The 20,648-nt window shown below is 37.7% G+C and overlaps 3 protein-coding genes and 1 pseudogene across 4 annotated transcripts; 2 read left to right on the top strand and 2 right to left on the bottom strand.

Moving 5' to 3' along the window:
• Positions 1-250: 250 nt before the first annotated feature.
• LOC104711437 (uncharacterized) lies at positions 251-3,451 on the bottom strand. Of its 2 annotated transcripts, none has more exons than XR_015596932.1 (8): positions 3,091-3,328; positions 2,478-2,622; positions 2,214-2,382; positions 1,588-1,862; positions 1,206-1,471; positions 901-1,116; positions 692-794; positions 251-553 (listed from the first exon to the last, which is right to left on the bottom strand). XR_015596932.1 is itself a non-coding variant. In XM_087510440.1 (8 exons), the coding sequence occupies exons 1-8, from the start codon at positions 3,239-3,241 to the stop codon at positions 492-494; spliced, it is 1,383 nt and encodes a 460-aa protein (XP_087366566.1). In that variant the 5' UTR covers positions 3,242-3,451; the 3' UTR covers positions 251-491. The 2 variants fall into 2 exon arrangements, 1 of the variants encoding a protein (XP_087366566.1); XM_087510440.1 differs by having other exon boundaries at positions 1,592-1,862; positions 3,091-3,451.
• A 124-nt stretch (positions 3,452-3,575) lies between these two features.
• LOC147946027 (uncharacterized) lies at positions 3,576-8,483 on the top strand (annotated as a pseudogene).
• Positions 8,484-10,099: 1,616 nt separating this feature from the next.
• On the bottom strand, positions 10,100-12,855 carry LOC104780762 (uncharacterized). Its single transcript, XM_010505293.2, has 7 exons — positions 12,391-12,855; positions 12,037-12,183; positions 11,852-11,950; positions 11,259-11,450; positions 10,803-10,922; positions 10,601-10,672; positions 10,100-10,514 (listed from the first exon to the last, which is right to left on the bottom strand). Exons 1-7 carry the CDS (start codon positions 12,622-12,624, stop codon positions 10,290-10,292), a joined length of 1,089 nt encoding a protein of 362 aa, XP_010503595.1. The 5' UTR covers positions 12,625-12,855; the 3' UTR covers positions 10,100-10,289.
• A 443-nt stretch (positions 12,856-13,298) lies between these two features.
• On the top strand, positions 13,299-14,141 carry LOC104780761 (uncharacterized). The gene has a single exon (XM_010505292.2). It carries the CDS (start codon positions 13,457-13,459, stop codon positions 14,015-14,017), a length of 561 nt encoding a protein of 186 aa, XP_010503594.1. The 5' UTR covers positions 13,299-13,456; the 3' UTR covers positions 14,018-14,141.
• The last annotated feature ends 6,507 nt before the right edge of the window (positions 14,142-20,648 follow it).

The following is a 20,648-nucleotide window of genomic DNA, read 5'->3' as shown; positions in this document are numbered from 1 at the left end:
TGATTTTATTGCATAATATTTTATCCAAAAAAAGTTTTAAAAATAATCATATAAATTATATTTTATAAAAAATTACAATATAAATAAAATAAATTTCAATCTGTGCATGGATCTTAATCTAGTTTAAATTTTATAGTTACAAATAACTTCGGCCGCGTTACAGATACAATCAAAATCTAGTAATACAAAATATGTAGGTTAGTGATTTGTGTTAGTATCATTGTTATATCGGAGAGAGAAATTCACCAACTTTGAACAAAAATTTAAAATTCTCTAAAATTATAAGATTTGACTATGCGTAAAGGTGAATATAGAGTTACATACCCTATCAAACAATCAGCATCACTAACCATACATGTAAAATGCCAAATGCAAACCATTACATTTCTTCGTTCTGATTGTTTCTTTTCTATTTCTCAAAAAAAAAAAAAAAAAAAGACTGAAAATCACAAAAAAGAATTAGGAATTACGAGCACAGGAGTGGAACATGATCAGAGGTTAAGAGGATCAACTACCGAGTTTCGCTCCTTCATGGGACTCCAATCTTCTGCCTCTGCAACAAACACAAAGAGCTAAAGTAAGACATTACCCTTTACCACAAACAAACAATTTTTTTCATTTTTTGTTACACTCTTCAGAGTTATGAATTATATATGTATGTAAGACAGTAAGACAACAAAAAAGGACTCACTTGGCTTTTCGGAGATGACCATAAGCCGCCGTTGTAATATGGAGGCTACAAAGAGAAAGATTGAGCACATACCAAACATGATTGTGATCGGAAATGCGTCCACCTGAGCAACCACCAGATAAAAAAAACAAAATTTCCAGATTAGCTTTTGTTTTCTTTTTTTCACTTTCTGTAATGTTTAAAGAGGACGGAGACATGAGATTTATTACATTGTACAAGACGATGCAGACAAAGATGTTGAGCGGAACACGGAAGAAATTCATTATGGTGCTTCGTGCTTCTTCAGGTATATACTGTGATCTCATCTTCATTATCGAAGGCCAAAATATTCCTACACAAGCCTCAAAAACACAGAAACCAAGTAGCTGAATGGAGCTAGTTAACGACAAGCGTTCGTCTTTCACCTTTGATGGCGTCACCAGGACCTGTTCCACAAATTATTTATAGGATCAATGTGCGTATAAAAAAGATAGTATAAACTTGACCGTAGTAATGAAGCCATAGACAGACATACACTTGTTGTAATGGGTAGAAGAAGTGATGCAGCGGAGACTAGAAAGACAATTTGCATATAGTTTTCGACTCTGAGAGATGAGCGAGACATGAGACGAGATGCAAGTGAGCTTCCCAACATTGAGGCCAACATGAAGGTTGCAAAGACGAAGCCATGTGGGATTTCTTCGTCGTTTGGGCTAAGAGCTGGTGTCCAGAGGAAAACAAAGGTGTACATTGAGGCTTCAAATAGAGACTGAATAGCACCCAGCAATGCAATCTTTTCATCTGGGAAATCATCCTAGACTGTGTTAGAGATAATCAGAAAACATAGCTTGCAAATTCCATGCAGGATTGGATGCACTGAAGCCTCTCAATCAACAATTTTAACGCTAAATTTGAACCTGCCTGAAGCAATTGCTATGGCAGCAACTTTGAACTGAGTCAGCAAGTCTTTGCTATCAGATGGATCTCCGAAATTCTCAGACCATGTTGCCAGTATGATAGCCATTCCAATTGCAAGAAAGCACGCAGCTGCGTCAAAGGGAGCGACAGGACCAAAGGAAAAAGTGTCAACAAGAAGATTGCCGAACAATCCCGAGAGAATAGCGACCAGACCGTTCCCAAGGAAAACAGCCTTAGAGAATGTCAGTGACAGCCACTGTTGCTCAAAGTTCCTCTGCATAGTTGTTTAGAGAAGAGAAAACAGATCAGGTCATGGCTCCAACGAAGTGAATCCTCTAAAAGGTTATAAGTCTTTACTTTCTTCATTATCCACAATGCTAAGATTGCAAGTGAACTTTGGCATGTTCTAGACACTTAACGTGAGGTCTATAAATGATAGTTTTTAGTTACTATAAATTTACAGTCATCAAGAACTAATAATCTTAACTGTGGCATTCATCAAGCTAAGGAATGGTATGTTTCTATGAAACCAGTAAAAAAGCATGTAAAGAAATTCTTGTACGAACCAAACTTAAAAACACAAATGAAATACCTAGACAGACTATGTATAAAAGCTACGGCTGACCTTATTGTGCTCTGCAATTAGCCAAGATTCGAATGCTGAAAACAAGAGAGATGTAGCAATACCACCCAAGATACGGCCAACCATCAAAACTCTGTACTGCGGAGAGTGTTTGGTGACGCAGCTTAGAATGTAAACTATGCAGTATGTAACACATGCCCTCTTTCGACCCCTGAATCCAACACACACACACAAGGATATTAGTTACCTAAACATAGCTCTCCACTGATAACACAGATTCGAAGTTAAAAAGGAAGAAAGTCTCACTGTTTGTCAGCAAGAGATCCAACAATGGTTCCAAACAACATCGATGAACCAAAACCAGCAATGAATAGCTGACCGATATCTCCTTTTCCAAAACCATAAGTGCTGTAAAGGTAATACACATAAGGACCTTGAAGCCAGTCCCCAGCTACAACAACATAATCATATATATAACCACAAACATATCAGCACTGAAATTGATACATAAATGCATTCAACAAAATACTACCATCATCTTCCTCATCGAAATCTCTGATCTACAACACATTTAATCAAAACTACCAGGATCACATAAGATTATAGTCAACCACTGATACCAGATTCGGGAAGAAGCAAAGCGTCGTCTTAATAACAAAACTCAAATCGAAGGCCAGATTTCGTCTGAGCTACAACAACAAATCTAAACAATCGTATCTGTTTCTGGACTCGATCTAGCACAAAAGTGGATGAGAAGAGCTAGAGAATTGAACTCTCACACACACACAGAGAATAGCTTTAATCAGATCCGTGACAATCGAAATTGTAGTTGGCGATGAATCAATCAATCAATCAATCACAGAGCTGATTCCGCTAATGAATGAATTCTAAGAGAGCGATAATAGGCGGAGAGACGTACCCATCATAATAGAGAAAACGAGGAGGTAATTGTTCTTGAAAGAATTGAAGGAAGACGAAGTGTTGATCCGATCCTTGTTTGTCTTGCTCAGTTCCAGCACCGCCACTACGGCAGTCATAGTTCCGAACACCAAGTAGTAAAAAACCTCCATTGTTGCGCTTCTCTATCTCGCTCTCTCTCACTCTCAGAGTTAAAGAGCCACCGAGAAGAAGAAGGAAAATGTCACGGAGTGGAATGCGCGATTGTACCATACCAACTAAACTAATCCTCTACGACGCGGTTACCGTACACGTAAGCTTCATCAGTCGGTGAGTCTCACTATTTCCTTTTTCTTTTTTTACTTTTTACTTCAATAAATAGTAATTGTAATGAAATAAAAATCACATAACCCTTAATTTTTCGGCAAGAGATTTCGAAACCCTAGACGTTCTAACCAACTCTGCGTATCTCTCTCTCTCTCAGGTTATAGAAAGAGTCGTTCTTGAATGATGAAGAAAGCTACGAAGGAGGAAGCTGTGGCTGTAACATCTGTGTTTTGGGACATCAAACGGTTTCCGGTTCCTCCTGGCTTTGATGCTCGTCGGATCCGTCCGTGCATTAAACAATTGTTGGAGAAAAAAGGCTACTGTGGTCCTCTCATAATCAACGTCGTTGGCATACTAACAAACGTCCATCCTGACATCCTTGAAGCTCTTTCTTCCACTGGAATCAATCTTTATTACGCCCCCTTTGGTTAGTATCTATATATCTTTTCATCTCATGCCATTAATGGATATCGTGAATAGAGAGTTTGTGTATGCTTGGAGATACTCATGAGTTTATGCCTGCTGGAGATACTCATGAGTTTTTTATGTCTTTTGTGTATGCTTTGAACCTTGCTGAGGAAAGAAAAGAGTTGTGGTCTGATCTCAAGTACCATCATGATTCTCCACTTTTCTCCAATAAACCATGGCTCGTTATTGGTGATTTTAATGAGACTCTTGATTATTCTGAGCACTCTAACCATGAGGACTCCCCCTTTGTTACGTGTGATATTCGGGATTTTCAAGAGCTGGTTCGACATTGTTCTTTCTCGGACATGCTCTGTTATGGTCCTCTGTTTACATGGGGAAATAAGAGGGATGCAGGGTCTGTTTGCAAAAATTGGATCGTGTTTTGGTCAGTGAGGCTTGGAGCCATAGCTTTGCTGACACTTATGGTGTTTTTGACTCTGGAGGCTGTTCTGATCACCCTCGGTGCAGATTTATTGTCGGTACACATGTTATTAAACCAAGGAGGCCATTTAAATTCTCTAATGTCCTTATGTCTTTCCCTGATTTTCAACCCACAGTACAAGCTTTTTGGGATAGCACTGATCGCCTGTTCCACTCCACATCTGCTATGTACCGGTTTGCCAAGAAGCTCAAGGCTCTCAAGCCCATTCTGCGTGCATTAAGTCGACAAAAATTATGCAAGCTTTCAGAGCAGGTGGAGGAGGCTCATCGGGTTCTCTGTGATCGGCAACACACCACTCTCTCTAATCCTTCTCCGGTTGCTATTGCGGCGGAAGTTGAGGCTTTCCAGCGCTGGGACCATGTCTCTGATCTTGAGGAGAGTTTTTTGCATCAGCGCTCTAAGATGCATTGGATGTTAGTTGGGGATAAAAACAACAAGTTTTTCCATTCTACAATCCGTTCCAGGTAAGCTCTCAATGCCATTAGGGAGATTACATGCTCGGATGATACTATTGTGAAAACTCAGTCTGAGATTAAAACAGAGGCTGTGAGGTTTTTCCAGGATTTTCTCACACAAACTCCTTCCGATTACAGTGGTATTGAAGTTACTCAACTGGAGCAGTTGATACCTTTTCGTTGTTCTGATGTCAATCATGTTGGTCTTCTCAAAATGGTCTCTGCGGAGGAAATATGCACCACTCTTTTTAAGATGGCAGGGGTGTAAGGCTCCTGGGCCTGATGGGTACACTGTTGACTTCTTCAAGCAAACTTGGCCAATATTGGGGGATGATTTTGTTGTTGCTGTTCAGTCTTTCTTCCTCAAGGATTTTCTCCCTAAAGGGGTTAATTCAACAATCTTAGCTCTCATACCTAAGAAGTCTGATTCCAAGGAAATGAGGGACTATCGTCCAATTTGCTTCTGCCAATCGTCTGAAGTCTATTCTGCCATCGTTCATCGCTCCTAACCAGTCGACCTTTATCAAGGATAGACTTATGATGGAGAATTTGCTGCTTGCTTCAGAACTGGTGAAAGATTACCATAAAGAGTCAATCTCTTCCCGTTGTATGATGAAGATTGACATCTCCAAGGCATTTGATTCAGTCCAGTGGCCTTTTTTGCTCAACATCCTCCAGGCTATCAATCTGCCTGCTGTTTTTATCCATTGGATTGAGCTCTGCATCAGTTCGGCTTCTTTCTCAGTTCAGGTAAATGGAGAGCTAGCTGGTTATTTCCAGAGTACAAGAGGGCTCCGCCAAGGGTGCTCTCTCTCTCCATACCTCTTTGTCGTTTGCATGAATGTCTTATCTCTTATGCTGGACAAAGCTGCTGTTGATCGTCGCATCGGTTACCACCCTCGCTGTAAGTCCCTTAGTCTTACCCACCTCTGTTTTGCCGACGACATTCTAGTCTTCACGGATGGGAATTCTTGCTCTGTTGCCGAAACTCTGGTTGTGTTTGAACAGTTTGCTGCCGCCCCTGGTCTTAAAATCAGTTTAGAGAAGTCTATTCTTTTCATGGCTGGAACCACGCCTCAACAGCAACAAGATATCCTTCAACACTTTCCGTTTGCGGTGGGTTCTCTTCCTGTCCGCTATTTGGGTCTTCCTCTCCTTACCAGGTCGATGACTGCGTCTGATTACTTACCTCTTCTTGAGCGTATTCGCCAACACATCACCTCTTGGACGGGTCGTTTCCTCTCCTTTGCGGGTCGGCTCCAACTCATCAAATCTTTGCTCTCTAGCCTTACCAATTTTTGGCTATCTGCTTTCTGCTTACCAAAGAAGTGTCTGCAGGAGATCGACAGTTTGTTCTCGGCTTTCTTGTGGTCAGGTCCGGATCTCAACTCGAAAAAAGCAAAGGTTTCCTGGGTTGATGTGTGTAAGCCTACGGCTGAAGGAGGGTTGGGGCTTCGCCGTTTGCATGATACAAACACGGTTAGCATTCTCAAACTTACTTGGCGGCTTCTCTCTGCACGTTCCTCTCTGTGGGTCCGTTGGGTTCGCAGCAATCTGCTCTGTACTAACTCTTTCTGGTATGTTAATGCTACGAGTGTGAGTGGTTCCTGGATGTGGAAAAAGATATTGAAATACCGCAACTTAGCCATGACTTTTACAAAGTGGAGGTCATCTCTGGGCGTGACACTTCCTTTTGGTTCGACAATTGGAACTCCCTCGGGCAATTGTTTGCTCTGTTTGGGTCTCGCGGTTGCATTGACATGGGGATTTCTAAACAGAGTACAGTGGCGGAGGCACTTACTCTGCACCGCAGGCGTCGGCATCGTACAAAGCTCTTGCTCCAGCTTGAGGACGTGCTTCAGTCCTTACGTCCTTTATGGCAGCCTCTTGGCTGTGATCGACCTCTTTGGCAGCGGCAGAATGCCTCCTACAAATCCACTTTCTCCACATCTGATACTTGGCATTTGATTCGACAACAACACCCATCTTGTGCTTGGTCTAGAGGGGTTTGGTTCACTCACTCTACGCCAAGATACTCCTTTATTACTTGGCTCGCTTTTCACAATCGACTCTCGACGGGTGATAAGCTAGTTCAGTGGAATGTTGATGCTAATGGTGCATGTGTGCTTTGCCAAGGTCATCAGGAAACCCGCAACCATCTCTTCTTCGCTTGTTCGTACTCCTCTCAAGTATGGTCCACTCTGACTAGTACTATGCTGGGGACTAAGTACACTCTTGTTTGGGATCAGTTGGCTACTCTGCTTCTTGACACCTCCCTCCCTCGGCTCCACTTGTTTGATCTTCGTTACGTTTTCCAGACTCTGATCCACAGTCTTTGACGTGAACACAACGCAAGACAACATGGTGAAACTCCATCTCCCCCCTCTAGTCTCTGTCGATTCATTGACAAGAGTGTCTGTAACAGGTAGCTCGCTTTGACGACGGTTTCCGGCTATGAGCTTGGTCTCCAGCTCTGGTTTCAAACCCACCCCATCTAATATATAGTCTATCACCTTTTCTTTTGCTCCTCTGTTTCTAGTTTCAGCTACAATGTTGCATAAAACAGTTTTTTTTGGTGAATATAATTTAACATTCATACAAAAAAAAAGAATAGAGTTTGAAGTTTTAGTTTCGTCTGAAACAGGTTGCTCAAGCCTCTCGTTTTACATGCGTCAGTGGATGCGTAATAATCCACCCCCAGGTAATATTTTGGCCATATGCGATCGGAGGATAGCCTTGCCTCGCCCTAAGAGTGGATACAACCTTTTTGGGCCGTTTTCATATTCTTCTTCTCAACAAGACGCCATCAGCTGGATGAGCTTAATTCTGGCAGAATCAGGAGCACTTGAGGACGAGGATACGTGCAGTGAAACGGATGAGTCTGCCAGCTGGCTTTGCTCAATATGCAAACATCTTTTTCCTGGCATTGAAACTGGCCAAGGCTTTGAAAGTTTAAATAGTCATCTCTCCTCTGTAGAACATCTACAAGCGGTAATTAAGCACATCTTAGACAAAGCAGAAACTTGTTATGTCAATACTCTTTTGTCATTAACTACTTCTCACTGATGTGCATTTTTTTCCAAGCAGAGGTTAGCTTACCTTCCTTCCCAATCATCTAAATTTAGAGACATATCCAGGGAGGAGGATGAGAATCCTCCATACCATGGTGAGGAAGCAACCAGAGATGGCTACTCCTGAGGAGGCTGTCGTTGTAACATCTGTCTTTTGGGACATCAATAGGTTTCCGGTTCCCCTGGCTTTGATTTTCGTCGGGTCAGTCTGTGCATTAAACGGTTTTTGAAGCAATATGGCTACTCTGGTCCTCTCACCATCACTGTCGTTGGTCATCTATCACGCATACCTGAATGCATCTTTCAAGCGCTCTCTTCCAGTGGAATTACTCTTCGCCATGTCCCCCAAGATTCCAAACACATCATGTCGCTTATGTCTCGGTGGATTTCTAAGAATTCGCCCCCAGCTAATATTTTGGGCATATGCGATCTGAGAGGCTTCCCTCGACCTCAGAGTGGATACAACCTTTTCCGGCCGTTTTCATATTCTTCTCCTCAACAAGACACCATCCTCTGGGAAAGCTTAATTCTTGCAGATTTAGGGGCACTTGATCAGGAGGATACATGCTGTGAAGCTGGTGAATCTGCCAGCTGATTTTGCCTATTATGCAATCATCTTCGTACTTGGCCTATGGTGTTGTTTTTCTCTTAAGGCATTTCGTATGGTGGGATAACTAAATTACCTATGCTTACTTTCATGTCTCTTATTGGTCACTTCTCATTTCCCAACAGAAATTACTACATATCTTATTATATAAAGCTTGATGTCAAAATTACTCATTAACGAGATCGTGACACGTGTCAATTGTATCATTCAGATGTTGACACATGTCAATTCTAAATTTATTAAAAATTTTAAAAATAAAAATGTCAAAAATTCAAAACGTAAAAATTCAAAATCTACCATAAACAAGTTTTATATAAAAGTAAAATAGAGAAAATAAAACTTAATTTTATTGTAAATCTTTTAAAGAAAAAAAACTTTGTAAACTTCCAAATGTAAAACAAAAATTTTGTTGCGTTTTTGTAACTGTAAAAATGTTAAAGTGAAGAAACAAATAATAGGTTATTTAATGTGTTTATAAAGACAATTTTTTGGTTGTAATAAAGACTAAATAGTATATTCTAACAGTAAAATATATTTGTGTGTACAAATATACTTTTAGTGTTAATGTAGATAGTAGATTTATAAATGAATATACATTAGTGTATTATAGCAAAAAACAACAACTATTTTCTATAACTAAAAGTTTATCTCTTTACTTTTATATATTATTTTTACTTACGAAAAGAATTATATATATATATATTTTGTTAAATTTAATTTTATTTTGACTTTGAACTCATCTACAACTATTCTTTAACTAAAAGTGTATCTATTTACTTTTTTTTTTAACCAAACAATAAACTAAAAGTAATTCCTCTGTTAGTTGTCCAAGGTGGAGGGAAGGGGTTTACAAAAGAAATTTCAGATAAGAGAACACGAAGCACGGACAAGATAATCTACCTTAGTATTTGACGCACATGAGATCCAAGAGATGGAGAATAGTGGGAAGGACTCCAGCGAGTTAAACTCATCGAGCAGGTTAGAGAAGAACGACCAATTTTCAAGAGATTGCACCATAGTGAGTAACTCAGTACAATCAGTCTCGAAATGTTGACAAGCGATCCATGTAGCACGTATTTGCTCCATGACCTACGACAACGCTTCTAACTTCGAATTTAGGGGGAGGGGTTCCGTCTTAGACACTTGGCTCCCAACAACAAGGTTCGCTCCTCACCAACGCAACACTACCAACCCAATCTTGAATGCACATTGGTTGCTTTCCAAGAACTATCAATCTAACAACCAGGTGAAGAAATCTGGACATCCGAAGACGGAGATGGAGCTGACATGACCGCCATAAAAGAGAGGGCCTCTTCTCATGCTAACTTATCACATAAAGTCTGAGCAATTATATTATTTGCCTCAATCTTTAAACCTTAGAAAAACTCTTTTATTTATGGTTTTCCAAATTGCTCATAAAATCTATGGTAATTGAACAAGGTGATCAAGATCACCCTGTTGAGAGGCATTCCTGAAGAAAACAAAATCCAAATTAATTTGAGTATACTGACTCATATGGAAACCCTCTGACGAGGACATTCAAATAAAACATGATTAATAGTCTCCGCATAGTTGCACTTTTTACACAAAATATCAGGTTGGACACCTCGGTGTGTCTATTTACTTTTATATATAATTTTTTACTTACTAAAAATATTTACTTTATATTCTTTGTTAAATTTAATTTAATTTAAAAAACTCTAAACCCGCATATGGAGCCGGTCCTAATCTAGTATATATATAGAAAACAAACAAATGAATACGAAAACTGTTTTTCATGATTTAGTGACTTGGCCACTTAGAGGACCCATTTCAATCCAAAGAACTGATCTTTGGTTATGCATAGACTCTCTAACCCATCAAAGAGGCTCTTGCCATTGCTAAGGCACCTTCATATGTCCGGTTTGCACCAATGAAACCACTCATGTGCACAAAAACACATCCCGGAATTGAACTTTCCTCCGAGAGCTTCTCCTTTTCTAGACCCCTCCATGATAAGGGCAACGCTTTACGGCTCTCAAACCTGTCCCGTGCAACCGAAACCGCTTGGATTCTCCAATTTTCACTTCTGTCATCCTGCACAAACCCAGATATACACTCATTGGCTTAAGAGATATCATGTTTACAACATAATATGATCATTGCATAAAGCCCGGTGGTACCTGGTAAAGAACATATTTTATGGGAGGATCAGTCTTCATTTCTTCCTCGAGCTCGAAAATATGGAGTTTCCACTGTCGATTTCACAAGACTTATAACTTTGAAAACTAATCCCATCATTTTCTCAATTCTAATACCTCTAGGAAATTATAACCCCAAACCACGACATGGATGATATATGTTAAGGAGCTCATTAGAACTTACTGGGCATTGTTTACTGAGCTTCATAATTTCTCCAGTGGAGTCTATGTCATACCGTTTTGCAAGACACTCCATTACAATTGACCGAGCTGGTAACCACGATTTCGCGTGAAAATGAACACACTGTCAAAAGGTAGAAACACTGGTAGCTTTAGATCGTTCTGGCTGTATTCTCGATTTATACTCAAATAGGCAGGAGGCAGGGAAACATATTCTTATACCGATCAGTTCTTATAAAACAATGGAAATGAAAAATTGCCATTTATTTATCAGACATAGACAACATTTGTTGTAAAAACTAAAAGCATCTCATTAGGTTGATTCATTCAAGTAATTACCAAACTAGTTTTGGTTTGGGTACTGCCATTTTTCACTAGTTGCACCTCTTTTCCAAGAAGAATAAGAACCAAATGACCTATGTAAGTGAACGAGATATAGAACTTTAGAAGAAGAGAAAACCTCCAAAAATTCAGAGCCAGCAAGTTCCATTGCCCGATGAAATGCTTCATCTTCTTTCGCACTGGACTGATCAGGTTCAATCCAGTCTAAGTTCAACCTTCCAATCCTATGCCCCAGGCTAGTATTGTTTACATATCTTGGAGGCTGGTCAGTATCATACTGATGGATGCCGTTGTCTATAGCATCTACTGCCTGTAAATGTATACAGCAAGAGGTTACCTTAGAACCATGTAAAAATAACACAGTATATGAAAGTTCAAGAACTGGGACTATTTCTAACAACAAAATTAAAATCTCCTTCTCTGTTAGCATCCTCAAATTGAAAAAAAAGAAAAATGTCAGACAGAGCCACGACTTATTGGTGACATCCGAAGTACAGGGCAACAAAGTTCATCTAGGAAATAGAATACTATTGGCGATATTTCCCAATTAGACAACAGAATCAGTAACTTGTTCCTTTCAAACACTAAACTTTCAAAGCCATAGCCAACAACAACTCAGATTGTTTGGTGCTGCGCATGGATCAGATAGTTTACTCAATACATACCAAAGAATGTAGCAGCTAAAGAAGAAACCTTTATAGAGCTACCTACCTCAATGAAGTTTTTGTACACAGCTAGAAACAATCGATACACATCAGGATGTCTCTGATCAAGTTGAAGCTCCTTAGCAATTATTTCCAGTCCATAATGCTAGAATACAAAAAAAGCATCAGTATACAATCCACAAAATTCTCAAATTAACCACCAAACACACAAGAAAAGTATCTTCATTTTACCTTATAGACAAGGCCAGCACTACTGAGTTTAGTGTTAAACCCGTGCCCAAACACTTCAGTGAATCCTTTCTGGTGATGGTCATAACGTTCACTCTGAGGATCATACACACCTCCAACATCAAGTGCCGCATCAAGCTTCTCCAAAACCTTGTAACCAAATCATATCAATTACTGGAAAAATCAAAAAAAAAATATAGAATTGAAGAAAAATTCAAGAACTTTACATAAAACCTCAAGCTAAAATAACCATTTTCTCGGAAATTTCGAAAAAAAAATATATAAAACTGGATCCAAAGATTCAAATTTCAAACATAGGTAGGGTCAGATACATTGTGAATTGAAGAAATAGAGTACCTGGTGATCTCTGGTTCGTACGATTTGAGCATCGGAGAATCTATTTGAAAGACGAAGGATGAAACAAGCTAAGGTTTCGTCGCAGTGGAATGTTCCATTATGCGTCCCGACCCGTTTCTGCTTAGAAACTACGGAATTGGTCGATAAACTAGCTCGGAAGCTCCCAGAACGTTTCAGAAACAGAGAACGATTCCAGATTCTGCTACAGCAGCCGAGACCTCTCGACCCAAACATGGCTGATGAGAAAAAGATACTAAACCCTTGACCTCGCGGGTTTAAGCTTAACTAAAACGTCGCCGTTTTCTGGAATTTGGGATTTGATGCAACGACGCCGTTTGAATTTTACAAATTTTCACACTTTTTGAGTTCTGAATTCTTTTTCTTGGGATTATTCTTTTTTCTTTTAATTAGAGTTGATGATCTTTGGTAAACCTACCAATATGGTTGATTACCACACTCACATTTATGGTTATCAAATTTGTTTGTTTGTTAATTTAATTTATATACCAAATGTATTGTTTTAATCATGGGACCCTTTAAATATATACAAACACTTGAAGAATCATACATATAAAACGATCATGATTAAAATCCAAATGACAATACAACAAATCATCAATGTAATATAATCATAATTGCGCAAAAATTTGTATTATACGTGAACACTCTCACGATCTGGATAAGTTTGTTCGTAACAAATAATTTAACTAACATGACAAAAATAGTATATATTAAAGAAAAAATGCAACCAAATTTACTTTGGAAAGACTTCAAACCAAAGGGAATTGAGAAAATGTGGTCTATAAGCAATAACATTATTGCCTTCAACCAAATCACACCAAACATATATATTTTTCATGAATCATATATTCATTCTTCTTCTCACTATAATCACAAAACAACGATTACTATTAGATGTCAACATCATAAGATAGAAGGTTAACAACTACGTTTTGGAACGTATTCGTTACATTCTATAGAGAGAAAGAAAATGTATAAATATGATATAACCAATTAGCTTTCTCTTGACTCTTGAGCATATCCTCCAAATAAACCTTATGAGCAAATGGCTTATGTTCACCTACTCATCTCTCTTCTCATCTTCATTACCTTCAAACCTTCAATCTCTGTCGTCCCTGATCCACCAACACAAAACCTAATCAACAGAATATGCAAACAAACAATCGATTTCAAATTCTGCAACCAAGCAATTACGTCTCAGCTAATCAGAAGACAAACCTCGATCAAAACAATCGCGAAGCTAACCGCGGCTAAAGCTTGGATCAACGCGATACAAACGCTAGATAACATCGAAGGTACGCTTCTTCCGAAAGCGAAAGATCGTAGAGACAAAACAGAGTTTGATGCTTGTAGGAAAGCTTATAAGTTGGTGGATGCTCATTTAGACAACGCGTTGAAGTATTTGTATTTACGAGACTATAGGTTCATGAGAGCGTATCAAGCTCTTGCGCTTGTGAACATTTCCATGTGTAGGACGAGTTTTTTTCATCCGACGCCTATGGTTTATGCGAATTGGAACATGAAGATGTTGACGGATATAGCGATTTATGCTGGCAAGATTCTTGCTCCTCCTCCTCCTCTTAGGAAGAAGAACAAGACGCCATGAAAGCCATCATTTTTTAAACCCATTAGCTTTTAATTTGTTCGCTTTTTATTATTCAATCGAATAGTATTTTTCTGATTTATTTCAAAAAAAAATCCAAAGTTTTTTATACAACAGTGTTTTTTTTTTTTTGTTAATTAGAGGGGAAATAGGGTGAGTCAACGTTATTTGTACTTCTTTCTTTTCTCTGTTACATATTTTTTGATTAAAAAAAACTGGAGCGCGTCTTATTATTTTCATCTTTATTTATACGCAAACAAACTATAATATAAATAACTTTTGGCATGGATGAGATGCAAGTTTGGCCACACAGCACAAACAAGTAATCAGCCATGTATTATATATATGGTCTTCTAAAAATTTATAAGGCTTCTATGTTTATTGAATCTGAATCTGGTTGAACCAATTATCAAAGCTCTCCAAGCCAATACTGAAATATCTAACACTCAAACTACTTAATCAAATTTCGTGAAAACGTTGTAACTTCTTGTACGTAAGTAACTTCAGGTTGCATGGCTACCAACCATTCCATTTAGGAACTAGACGTGGATCGGCGATGCTCTTGCGGGTGTTTAGAGTAAAACACTACAAGAAAATAAGCCTTTTGCGAAGACAAATTGCGACGGAGTACAGCTCTCGCAAATTTGCGGTAGATTTGCGAGGGATTTACGAGTAATAAAAAAATCCTAGCATATCCTTCGCAAAATTGCGAGGAACACAGTCATCATAAATCCGCTGCTCAATTGCGAGACATTTACGACAAATTCGCTGGGAAGGTCCCTTCCCTCGCAAATCCATCGCAACATTGCGACGATTTTGAGAAAACATATTCCATAGCAAATTTGCTATGGAATTGCGAGTGAATTGTGAAAGCCATAGCAAATCCATTGCAAAGTTAGGTAAATAATTTTTTATAAATATTACAAAACTTAATATAATTATTCTGAAATACATTTGAATGTGTTCATAAGTTGAATTTACTAACTTTGAACATTATTTTGATGGTTTTTACAAATTAGATATTCAACGTTTGCGACATATTGGCGACTGATTTGCTAAACCCATAGCAAATTCGTCGCATATCCATCGCAAATTACTCAAAACATAGCAATTCCCTCGCAAATAAACCCTTAACCCTAAACCCTAAACCCTAAAGACTAATTACATTATTATTAATGATTAAAAAGATGAATCCAAGACTTATAATCAAAGATAGCAGTGCAACACAAAATTGTTGGAGAATTGGACAATTTGGCAAATATTTGTCTCAATGTAATGAACATATATGTGATATAGTGTATAAGAATATCATGTTTAGAGTAAGATGCAAAATTGGACAATTTTGGAAAGTTTGATGATAGAAAAGAGTATGATGACACCATTGGACCTTATAATATACTTGAAAGTTTATTTGACTATTTTTTTAAAATTATTTTGATGGTTTTTACAAATTAGATATTCAAGGTTTGCGACAATTTTGCAATTGATTTGCTAGACCCATAGCAAATTCGTCGCAAATCACTCGCAAAATACTCAGAACATAGCAATTCCCTCGCAAATAAAAACTTTTAACCCTTGAACCTAAACCCTAAACCCTAAAGACTAATTACATTATAATTACTGATTAAAAATATGAATCCAAGACTTATAATCAAATATAGCAGTGCAACACAAAAGTGTTGGAGAATTGGACAATTTGGCAAATATTTGTCTCAATGTAATGAACATATATGTGATATAGTGTAGAATATCATCATGTTTGGAATAAGATGCAAAATTGGACAATTTTGGAAAGTTTGATGATAGAAAAGAGTATCATGGCACCATTGGACCTTATAATATACTTGAAAGTTTATTTGACTAACCTTTTTAAATTATTTTGATGGTTTTTACAAATTAGATATTCAAGATTTGCGACAAATTTGCGATTGATTTGCTAGATCCATAGCAAATTCATCGCAAATCAATCGCAAAATACTCAGAACATAGCAATTCCCTCGCAAATAAAAACTTTAAACCCTTGAACCTAAACCCTTAAGACTAATTACATTACTATTAATGATTAATATGATATCATTCAAGATTTATAATCAAAGATAGGGCACTAATAACAATTGCAAATCCTAAACCCTAAAGACTTTGCGAGGGATTTGCTACATTCCCTCGCAATTTGCTCGCAAAAACTCTAAATATGAAAATTTATATTAATTAATGTTTGCGATGCTTTTGCGAGGGACTCTAGTAAATCCCTAGCAAGTTTTGCGTTGGAATTGCGACGCCGTTAATTTCCTATATAAGTAAAAAAACCTAGTTTGAGCGAAGCCCAAACCCAACACTCGCAGCCGACAAACCCTAAACAGTCTTCTTCTTCTTTGTTTCTTCTTCTTCCGATTTCTTTCTTCTCCGGTTACTCGACTCCTTCTCTTTCTTCTCCAGTTGTTCTCTTCTCCGGCTAATCTCCTCCTCCTCTCTCTCTTCTCCGGTTACTCGACTCCTCCTCTCTCTTCTACTCTGCAACTCCTCGTCCTCGGTTAGTGTACTCCTCCTCTCTCTTCTCCGGCAAATCTCCTCCTCCTCTCTCTTCTTCTGTCGTTCAATTTCAGGTTAGGGTTCTTATTAGATCGATCTGTTTATGGTTTCGATTTCAATTCATTTTTAGGGTTTTGATAATTAATTCAGGTTTAGGGTTTCTATTTCAATTCAGGTTTAGGGTTCTTATTAGATCGATCTGTTTAGGGTTTCGATTTAGGTTTTTTAATTTTAGGGTTTCGAATTCGATTTTGGTTTTCGAATTCGATTTAGGGTTTTATTTCAATTTTAGGGTTTCGAATTCGATTTTGGTTTTCGAATTCGATTTAGGGTTTTTATGTAATTCAAATTGAGGGTTTTAATTTAGTTTTTTTGGACTTGTTTTTTAGATGTCTTCACAAGAGAACCAAAATCATTCTGGGAGCCAAAACGTTTACAAAATATTTATATTTTCTCAAGGGTTATCTCCTCCCATCCCTTCTCGAAGGTTACCTTCTTCTGCCTCTGCTCAAAGGGTAGCCTCTCCCGCCTCCTCGCAAGGTACCTCACTGGTGATCCAAGATAATCGTCAAGGAACTTCACCGGCGGTGGAAGATGATCTTCCACCACAGCAATCGACTTCCCGTGTCAACGATGTGTCTCCTCAGACCTCTTTTTTTACTTTCGAAGAGCTATTTGCAAGTTCCGGTCGTGCTAGCTTAAAGAAACTGGACCCTAAGCGCCCTCCGGGTACTCTATGGTAAGAATGTAGTTAGGGTTGTCTAATTTTTTAAATCTATTTTCATTGATCCTCATTCCCTTTTTTCTTGTGTTTTGTAGGTTTGACCAGGATCCTTCGGTTGCTGCTTCTGTTCGGGCCATCTTTGAAAGAGATTTCAAAGATGTTCATGCCAATTGGACCCAAACACCAGGTGCGGTTGTAAACCGGTGGTTTGAAATGTTTGTGGTAAGTTAAATGTTTGTTGATGTGTTTAAATTACAGATTTTGTTTTTACTTACTTGATTCTAATTATGATTCTGATTCATGTTATGTTTTTACAAGCAAACATATAACTAGGACAGTCCATAAATGGGAGAGTTCCAGCCGATTTCGAGCCGAGTTTGAAAGCAAGTTGAAGACCCTGATGACTAATCAAGTGTCTCGGTGGAAGTCTAAGTGGAGAGTAAAAGGTGATGATGCAATGCCGCGGTGGCTTGATCCTAAAGTATGGGAAGGCTTGGTCAAGTTTTGGTGTGAACCAAAATCTGAGGAAAAGAGTATCAACAGTTGAAATGCTCGATACAGTGATCCTGATGGCACTGGAATGCATAAACACCGGTCTGGTCAGACGTCCTTTAATGCCCGTGCACGAAAACATGTAAGTATGTTAAGTTAGTTATTTAGTACAATTACTTATAAATTCTTGTTTTAGTCTAATACTTTGTTGTTTCATATCTTTGTTTAGTCGGAGATGACTGGTGAGGCATTTCCTGATTTCTTGAAAGCCCTAGAAGATACTCATAGGAAACCTGATGGGTCGTTTGTGGATGGAGTATCTGAGAAGGTAGACAATGAAGTGTCATCGAGGATAAATGAGGCTAAAACTGGGCTATGCTCAGGGGATAATATAGAGAGTAGTGCTTCTGACGGATTGTCTGTTAGTATAAAGAACCGAATTTTTGCTGAGGTAAATTGTTGAACTTTACATTATGTTTTGGTTTTCACTTGTTTCATATCTTTGAACTTTACATTGTGTCTCTGTTTTTTGTTGTTTGCAGGTTGCTCCCAAGAGGAAAAACAGGATATGTGGAGTCGGTAATAAGCAAACTGAAGCATCTTCAGCTCATGTTGTTCTCAAGCCTACTCCGACTGAAGATCCAGTCAATTTAGCTGAGAAGCTTTCTCAGGCCGAAGTTGTTCTTGCGAGTCAGTCTACTCAGTTAGAAGATTATGCATTGAAGTTGCAACAAAGTACTCAGAAGATGCATTGCTACGATGCCTACTTCGATTATCTATCTGAGAAGGACCCTGAATTTGCTGAAAGATTTCCCCGACCTGAGACTGATGCCACCTTTGATACCGGAGCAGGAGATACCAGACATGAGACCGGAGCAGGAGATATCACGAGACCAGCGTAGGGTCTCTTGTTCTTCAATTTTACTTGTGTTTGATGGTCTCTTGTTCTTGTGTTTGAACTTGTACTTGTGTTTGAATTTATGTTTTAAACTTATGTTATTATGTTTATATAATTTTAACAACATTTTGTAATTTACAAGTTTAATTTCAGTTTTAATTAAAAGTTTCTTTTGGCTAATTTATGAATTTTAGTTTGCATAATTAGACATTAATTATAATTAATTTGCATAATTAAAAAATAATCATAATTACAAAATGAATAATTCATCATTCAAACCTCAACTGTTGCGACGGAAATAAAGTTGCAAAGCCATCGCAAATTTTGCGAGGGATTTGCTTGAACTAGATTGCAATTGCAAAGAATCTGCTATTGATATTGTCTCTCGCAATTTGCGATGTTTTTGCGAGGATATCTTTTTCCTCGCAAAAGTTGCGAAGGATTTGCGACGTTGACCAATTTGCGAGAAGCGATTTGCGAGGGAAGTATGTTCCTCGCAATTTCGTCGTTTTTGCTTATTTGCGAGGAATTTGTATGAATTCTTACATCGCAAAAGGCGTGTTTTCTTGTAGTGAAACAATAAATTACTATTTTCGAAATAATGTTTACTTGTTCTGGCGAAGACTTTATATTCGTTACACCAGTGATATACATGCTTCCACCAACATAACTTTCAAAATACATTTATAAACGAAAAATTGGAAAGTCCAAAATATATCATGCGACTGCAAAAGGCCAATTATTGATAGGGTAAATTACATAGTAGAGCCATAGGGTGAGTTTTTTATTCAGTTTAAGTCAACGCGAAAAACACTTTTCATGTTTTAGCCACCTCCATAAATCTGGACAACTAAATCCTTGTAGCAAATAAACCAAACACTTGTAGTTACTTAAATCAGTTATGAATGTTTCCTTTTGAGTGACGAAATGAATAAAAAAATTATATTAGTCGGTTGTTACAGGACTCCTACAAAACAATAAAAAAAAATATTAAAAACAATTATCTTATTTTAGTTTCTATTTCTTTTTGTTTTCATCTTTTTCTCTTTTCACTTTTCTAATTATTTTTTAGTTTTAACTTTGAATTATAATTCTTTTTTATTTATTTTTAAGATCCATTTTACTATATTAATTTTTTATTTTGACTTATTATTCTATTTTTTTAACTTTGAATCTTATTATGTTATTGAAGACAATTTCATATTATTATTACTATGTACATGGTAATACATTGTGTTTTTATGTGTACGTACACATTTGAAATAATTTCTATGCATATAAAATCTTATTTGCAGCATGTATGTTACAAATATACCATCAAAAAATTTTCAATAATACATTTATGAATTAAATCATCATTGTATTGAATATACCTTATTTACGCCTATCGCTAAGTTATATATGGGCCATGTTCTTTTCACGATCGCTGCCACACCTCCGGCGGCCAAAAAATTACACTAACTTTCTCTTTCCAGTCGCTGGTTTCTTTCTCATTCTTTGCTTCTCTATTTTTATTTGTTCATTTAATTTGTTGTCACTGGTGTCGTTAGTGTCGCACGTTTTTTCAGCGACTGTTGGAAAACCTAAAAAGTGTCACTGCAACTGCTTTTACGGTATTACCAGTGTACCCCCTCTAACTTGGAATTTAAGTTACTTGTATTTTTTAGTTGCTGACCGCTAATCTAGCGAGCGTGAAAAGAACATGCACTACTAACTGTGTTTATAAGGAATTATCTGAAAGAGAATCATTTACGTACACGATCACAAAAAGTATGGTATAGGTGAAGTGAATAGTTTAGGGTAAGGTTTGGAGGGTCATCAAGGAGGTTTTACCTGTAAAATAAAGTTCTTAGAAAAGTTAAGATAAAACATAGGTAAAGTGTGGTTTCACGTCAAGAAAATGATTCAACAACATGTGGTTTCACTTGATATAAAAGTGGATTTGACTTGTAACAAGTGATACAGATTCGAAGTCAATGCCATTCACTATT

Source organism: Camelina sativa, chromosome 4, assembly GCF_030686135.1.
Source record: "Camelina sativa cultivar CO46 ecotype springtype chromosome 4, ASM3068613v1".
Classification (NCBI taxonomy): Eukaryota; Viridiplantae; Streptophyta; class Magnoliopsida; order Brassicales; family Brassicaceae; genus Camelina; species Camelina sativa.
This window is presented reverse-complemented; position numbering and strand designations above follow the sequence as displayed.

What these genes read in the sequence shown, in the direction of transcription:
- LOC104711437 (XM_087510440.1), bottom strand. Translation starts at nt 3,241, where the DNA reads ATGGAGGTTTTTTACTACTTGGTGTTCGGAACTATGACTGCCGTAGTG. An exon ending in TAATTGCAGAGCACAATAAG is followed by an intron (nt 1,863 to 2,213) that starts GTCAGCCGTAGC and finishes ACAACTATGCAG; the next exon opens with AGGAACTTTGAGCAACAGTG. An exon ending in TTCTACCCATTACAACAAGT is followed by an intron (nt 1,117 to 1,205) that starts GTATGTCTGTCT and finishes TTTGTGGAACAG; the next exon opens with GTCCTGGTGACGCCATCAAA.
- LOC104780762 (XM_010505293.2), bottom strand. Translation starts at nt 12,624, where the DNA reads ATGTTTGGGTCGAGAGGTCTCGGCTGCTGTAGCAGAATCTGGAATCGT. An exon ending in TGTACAAAAACTTCATTGAG is followed by an intron (nt 11,451 to 11,851) that starts GTAGGTAGCTCT and finishes ATACATTTACAG; the next exon opens with GCAGTAGATGCTATAGACAA. An exon ending in CTGGCTCTGAATTTTTGGAG is followed by an intron (nt 10,923 to 11,258) that starts GTTTTCTCTTCT and finishes ACCTTTTGACAG; the next exon opens with TGTGTTCATTTTCACGCGAA.
- LOC104780761 (XM_010505292.2), top strand. Translation starts at nt 13,457, where the DNA reads ATGGCTTATGTTCACCTACTCATCTCTCTTCTCATCTTCATTACCTTC.